General features: G+C 55.4%; 1 protein-coding gene across 1 annotated transcript in view; it reads right to left on the bottom strand.

Moving 5' to 3' along the window:
- LOC133136725 (myomesin-1-like) overlaps positions 1 to 6803 on the bottom strand; it is a 39929-nt gene that overhangs the window by 17580 nt on the left and 15546 nt on the right. Inside the window, 2 exon segments of the mRNA XM_061254391.1 lie at positions 53 to 194; positions 6220 to 6381. Coding sequence (XP_061110375.1) covers positions 53 to 194; positions 6220 to 6381 — 304 coding nt within the window.

The following is a 6803-nucleotide window of genomic DNA, read 5'->3' as shown; positions in this document are numbered from 1 at the left end:
GTGTAATGCGTCTCTGAGTCATGTGAACGGAGTCATGTGACCGGATGCTGACCTGTCCACAAAGTATCCCAGGATGGCGCTGGCGCCCTCGACGGCCGGGTGCTTCCAGGTCACCACCACATAGTCCTTATTCACGTCCCTGCACTGCACTGAGAGAGGGGCCACAGGAGCCCCCTCCACCTCCATATCCGCATCTGAGAGAGGGAGAGAGGGAGAGGGAGAGGGAGGGAGGGAGAGAGGGAGAGAGGGAGGGAGAGAGGGAGAGGGAGAGGGAGGGAGAGAGGGAGAGAGGGAGGGAGGGGGAGAGGGAGAGGGAGGGAGGGAGAGAGGGAGAGGGAGAGGGAGGGAGAGAGGGAGGGAGGGAGGGAGGGGGAGAGGGAGAGGGAGGGAGGGAGAGAGGGAGAGGGAAGGAGATGGGGGGTGAGAAAGAGAGGGGGGTAGGGGGAGAGGGGGGGGGGTTATTACAGTTAAACATACACAACCAAACACACTTTACTTCATTTGACACTTGAGACCGTGGTTAATCAGTTATTGTGTTTTTGGTTTTGTGACAACACCAAAATATGTTCTAAGGAATGTGCAATGCATACAACACAAACACACACTCACGCCACTCACGCACACACACACAGATGCACACGCACACTCATGCACGCACACACACACAGATGCACACACACACTCACGCACGCACACACACACAGATGCACACACACACTCACGCACACACGCACACACAGATGCACACACACACTCACGCACGCACACACACACAGATGCACACACACACTCACGCACGCACACACACACAGATGCACACACACACTCACGCACGCACACACACACAGATGCACACACACACTCACGCACGCACACACACACAGATGCACACGCACACTCACGCACGCACACACACACAGATGCAGTCACACACACCCACGCACGCACGCACACAGACACAGATGCAGATACACACACTCACGCACACACACACACACACAGATGCACACACACACTCACGCCCACACACACACACAGATGCACACACACACTCACGCACACACACACACAGATGCACACACTCACGCACGCACACACACACAGATGCACACACACACTCACGCACGCACACACACACAGATGCAGACACACTCACGCACGCACACACACACAGATGCAGACACACTCACGCACAGTCACACACACACACACACACACTCACACACACACACACACACTCACGCACACTCACACACACAGATGCAGACACACACACTCACACACACACACACACACACTCACACACACTCACACACACAGATGCACACACACACTCACGCACGCACACACACACAGATGCACACACACACTCACGCACACACGCACACACAGATGCACACACACACTCACGCACGCACACACACACAGATGCAGTCACACACACTCACGCACAGTCACACACACACAGGTTCTAATTCTGGGCGACAGCCGGACAGACATGCAGTGTTACTGTCCCCCGTGTTCTTTTTTTAAACCGGCTCAGGGTCCAACAGATCTGCTCCTACTCTTACTGTCTCCCCCTGAGTCAGTGTGTGCACCTCATCACTCCTGTAGGAACCACAATCTGTGTTCCTCTGTGATAGAGCAGTCCTGTGTGCTCCTCTGAGGGAGAGCAGTTCTGTGTGCTCCTCTGTGGGAGAGCAGTTCTGTGTGCTCCTGTGTGGGAGAGCAGTTCTGTGTGCTCCTGTGTGGGAGAGCAGTACTGTGTGCTCCTGTGTGGGAGAGCAGTTCTGTGTGCTCCTGTGTGGGAGAGCAGTTCTGTGTGCTCCTGTGTGGGAGAGCAGTTCTGTGTGCTCCTGTGTGGGAGAGCAGTTCTGTGTGCTCCTGTGTGGGAGAGCAGTTCTGTGTGCTCCTCTGTGGGAGAGCAGTTCTGTGTGCTCCTGTGTGGGAGAGCAGTTCTGTGTGCTCCTGTGTGGGAGAGCAGTTCTTCTGTGTGCTCCTCTGTGGGAGAGCAGTTCTGTGTGCTCCTGTGTGGGAGAGCAGTTCTGTGTGCTCCTGTGTGGGAGAGCAGTTCTGTGTGCTCCTCTGTGGGAGAGCAGTTCTGTGTGCTCCTGTGTGGGAGAGCAGTTCTGTATGCTCCTGTGTGGGAGAGCAGTTCTGTGTGCTCCTGTGTGGGAGAGCAGTTCTGTGTGCTCCTGTGTGGGAGAGCAGTTCTGTGTGCTCCTGTGTGGGAGAGCAGTTCTGTGTGCTCCTGTGTGGGAGAGCAGTTCTGTGTGCTCCTGTGTGGGAGAGCAGTTCTGTGTGCTCCTGTGTGGGAGAGCAGTTATGTGTGCTCCTGTGTGGGAGAGCAGTTCTGTGTTCCTCTCTGAGAGAGCAGTTCTGTGTGCTCCTGTGTGGGAGAGCAGTTCTGTGTGCTCCTGTGTGGGAGAGCAGTTCTGTGTGCTCCTGTGTGGGAGAGCAGTTCTGTGTGCTCCTCTGAGGGAGAGCAGTTCTGTGTGTTCCTCTGAGGGAGAGCAGTTCTGTGTGTTCCTCTGAGGGAGAGCAGTTCTGTGTGCTCCTGTGTGGGAGAGCAGTTCTGTGTGCTCCTGTGTGGGAGAGCAGTTCTGTGTGCTCCTCTGTGGGAGAGCAGTTCTGTGTGCTCCTCTGTGGGAGAGCAGTTCTGTGTGCTCCTGTGTGGGAGAGCAGTTCTGTGTGCTCCTGTGTGGGAGAGCAGTTCTGTGTGCTCCTGTGTGGGAGAGCAGTTCTGTGTGCTCCTGTGTGGGAGAGCAGTTCTGTGTGCTCCTCTGTGGGAGAGCAGTACTGTGTGCTCCTGTGTGGGAGAGCAGTTCTGTGTGCTCCTGTGTGGGAGAGCAGTTCTTCTGTGTGCTCCTCTGTGGGAGAGCAGTTCTGTGTGCTCCTGTGTGGGAGAGCAGTTCTGTGTGCTCCTGTGTGGGAGAGCAGTTCTGTGTGCTCCTCTGTGGGAGAGCAGTTCTGTGTGCTCCTGTGTGGGAGAGCAGTTCTGTATGCTCCTGTGTGGGAGAGCAGTTCTGTGTGCTCCTGTGTGGGAGAGCAGTTCTGTGTGCTCCTGTGTGGGAGAGCAGTTCTGTGTGCTCCTGTGTGGGAGAGCAGTTCTGTGTGCTCCTGTGTGGGAGAGCAGTTATGTGTGCTCCTGTGTGGGAGAGCAGTTCTGTGTTCCTCTCTGAGAGAGCAGTTCTGTGTGCTCCTGTGTGGGAGAGCAGTTCTGTGTGCTCCTGTGTGGGAGAGCAGTTCTGTGTGCTCCTGTGTGGGAGAGCAGTTCTGTGTGCTCCTCTGAGGGAGAGCAGTTCTGTGTGTTCCTCTGAGGGAGAGCAGTTCTGTGTGTTCCTCTGAGGGAGAGCAGTTCTGTGTGCTCCTGTGTGGGAGAGCAGTTCTGTGTGCTCCTGTGTGGGAGAGCAGTTCTGTGTGCTCCTCTGTGGGAGAGCAGTTCTGTGTGCTCCTCTGTGGGAGAGCAGTTCTGTGTGCTCCTGTGTGGGAGAGCAGTTCTGTGTGCTCCTGTGTGGGAGAGCAGTTCTGTGTGCTCCTCTGTGGGAGAGCAGTTCTGTGTGCTCCTCTGTGGGAGAGCAGTTCTGTGTGCTCCTCTGTGGGAGAGCAGTTCTGTGTGCTCCTGTGTGGGAGAGCAGTTCTGTGTGCTCCTGTGTGGGAGAGCAGTTCTGTGTGCTCCTCTGTGGGAGAGCAGTTCTGTGTGCTCCTGTGTGGGAGAGCAGTTCTGTGTGCTCCTGTGTGGGAGAGCAGTTCTGTGTGCTCCTGTGTGGGAGAGCAGTTCTGTGTGCTCCTGTGTGGGAGAGCAGTTCTGTGTGCTCCTGTGTGGGAGAGCAGTTCTGTGTGCTCCTGTGTGGGAGAGCAGTTCTGTGTGTTCCTGTGTGGGAGAGCAGTTCTGTGTGCTCCTGTGTGGGAGAGCAGTTCTGTGTGCTCCTGTGTGGGAGAGCAGTTCTGTGTGCTCCTGTGTGGGAGAGCAGTTCTGTGTGTTCCTGTGTGGGAGAGCAGTTCTGTGTGCTCCTGTGTGGGAGAGCAGTACTGTGTGCTCCTGTGTGGGAGAGCAGTTCTGTGTGCTCCTGTGTGGGAGAGCAGTTCTGTGTGCTCCTGTGTGGGAGAGCAGTTCTGTGTGCTCCTGCGTGGGAGAGCAGTTCTGTGTGCTCCTGTGTGGGAGAGCAGTTCTGTGTGCTCCTGTGTGGGAGAGCAGTTCTGTGTGCTCCTGTGTGGGAGAGCAGTTCTGTGTGCTCCTCTGTGGGAGAGCAGTTCTGTGTGCTCCTGTGTGGGAGAGCAGTTCTGTGTGCTCCTGTGTGGGAGAGCAGTTCTGTGTGCTCCTGTGTGGGAGAGCAGTTCTGTGTGCTCCTGTGTGGGAGAGCAGTTCTGTGTGCTCCTGTGTGCTCCTGTGTGGGAGAGCAGTTCTGTGTGCTCCTCTGAGGGAGAGCAGTTCTGTGTGCTCCTGTGTGGGAGAGCAGTTCTGTGTGCTCCTGTGTGGGAGAGCAGTTCTGTGTGCTCCTGTGTGGGAGAGTAGTTCTGTGTGCTCCTGTGTGGGAGAGCAGTTCTGTGTGCTCCTCTGTGGGAGAGCAGTTCTGTGTGCTCCTGTGTGGGAGAGCAGTTCTGTGTGCTCCTGTGTGGGAGAGCAGTTCTGTGTGCTCCTCTGTGGGAGAGCAGTTCTGTGTGCTCCTGTGTGGGAGAGCAGTTCTGTGTGCTCCTCTGTGGGAGAGCAGTTCTGTGTGCTCCTGTGTGGGAGAGCAGTTCTGTGTGCTCCTGTGTGGGAGAGCAGTTCTGTGTGCTCCTGTGTGGGAGAGCAGTTCTGTGTGCTCCTCTGTGGGAGAGCAGTTCTGTGTGCTCCTCTGTGGGAGAGCAGTTCTGTGTGCTCCTGTGTGGGAGAGCAGTTCTTCTGTGTGCTCCTGTGTGGGAGAGCAGTTCTGTGTGCTCCTGTGTGGGAGAGCAGTTCTGTGTGCTCCTGTGTGGGAGAGCAGTTCTGGTGGGAGAGCAGTTCTGTTCCCCGTACAGCACAGCCCTTTCACAGCTCTGTTCTGTAAGGGTCACCGGGCATATGGTCTCCAGGGACAGATATAGGTCAGGCCCCAGCGTGCGTAACTGGATACAGGGCGGGCCACTTAAAGGGCCAGCGTCGTGGGATCGACCGGGCCCAGGGCTCGACACTCTGTCCCCCGGAACACTCTCAGACAGAACGGTTCCAAAGGGAACCCTGTGATTCCGTAGAAGAACCCTGTCTTGTTCGAGCTTTCACACTTCACACCCATGACAGAGGGCTCCATAAAGAACTAAAAATGGTTCCTTTATGGCGGGGGAGGGAGCCAAACTCAAATTCTGGAGGGCCGTAGTGTCTGCTGGATTTTGTTACGTTTCAGCATTTGGAAAGTCATTACCCTTGTGTTGTCTTAAGGATTAAGAAATAACCCGCCACTACGTTCACCAGAAGAGAAAACCCTTCAACTTGAAAGTGAAGGTAACAGGTTGTTTCTTTTGTTTCTCAAATTAGAAAAAAAAGAAAAAGAAATTCAGTTCAGCTGCTTTATTTTAGGGGTTTAGTGAAGGCGGGTCATTTTTGACCCTTAGAACAAGGGGAGTAAACAGGATGTTAAGAGGGTTAAAGATGAATGAGCAGAGCACGAAAGAGACAGGGACAGGTGAATGTCTGATGGGGAAGAGACAGGGTCAGGTGAATGTCTGAGGGGAGAGACAGGGACAGGGACAGGGTCAGGTGAATGTCTGAGGGGAGAGACAGGGACAGGGACAGGGTCAGGTGAATGTCTGAGGGGAGAGACAGGGACAGGGACAGGGTCAGGTGAATGTCTGAGGGGAGAGACAGGGACAGGGACAGGGTCAGGTGAATGTCTGAGGGGAGAGACAGGGACAGGGACAGGGTCAGGTGAATGTCTGAGGGGAAGAGACAGGGACATGGACAGGTGAATGTCTGAGGGGAGGAGACAGGGTCAGGTGAATGTCTGAGGGGAAGAGACAGGGTCAGGTGAATGTCTCAGGGGAGGAACAGGGACATGGACAGGTGAATGTCTGAGGGGAGGAGACAGGGTCAGGTGAATGTCTCAGGGGGAGGAGACAGGGTCAGGTGAATGTCTGAGGGGAGGAGACAGGGACATGGACAGGTGAATGTCTGAGGGGGAGGAGACAGGGTCAGGTGAATGTCTGAGGGGAAGAGACAGGGTCAGGTGAATGTCTGAGGGGAGAGAGCGTGGCGGTACGGACCTCTGACGAAGACGTAGGCGCAGTGGGAGTTGTAGCCGGACTTGGTGTTGACGCGCAGGGTGTACAGGCCCTCGTCCTCCTTGTTGAGGTGGGGCAGGGTGAGGCGCGCCCTCTGCCCGCTCCAGTGCATCGTCACCCACTTCGACGGCTTCAGCAGGGTCTCTGATTGGAGCAGAGAGGGGAGGGGGCGGGGTCTTAGAGATGGGCGGGGTCTTAGACCTCCACCAGATCACAACCACCAGTCATGTACTCACTCTACCAGACATGTCTGCACCAGCACCAAACTAACACGCCTGAACTCATCTATAGCTGTCACACTTGTGTTATACACCACCTGCCTTACCTGGACCACACTACCTGTCCTAATGGTACTATAACCTTCCCGTCACGCCTGTGCTAGAATCCACCTTCTATACCTGTATTAGACTCTACTCACCTTCCAGGTACTAGACTAGACTGCCTTACCTGTACTAGACTCCACTCACCTTCCAGGTACTAGACTAGACTGCCCTACCTGTGCTAGACTCCACTCACCTTCCAGGTACTAGACTAGACTGCCTTACCTGTACTAGACTCCACTCACC

Source organism: Conger conger, chromosome 9, assembly GCF_963514075.1.
Source record: "Conger conger chromosome 9, fConCon1.1, whole genome shotgun sequence".
Classification (NCBI taxonomy): domain Eukaryota; kingdom Metazoa; phylum Chordata; class Actinopteri; order Anguilliformes; family Congridae; genus Conger; species Conger conger.
This window is presented reverse-complemented; position numbering and strand designations above follow the sequence as displayed.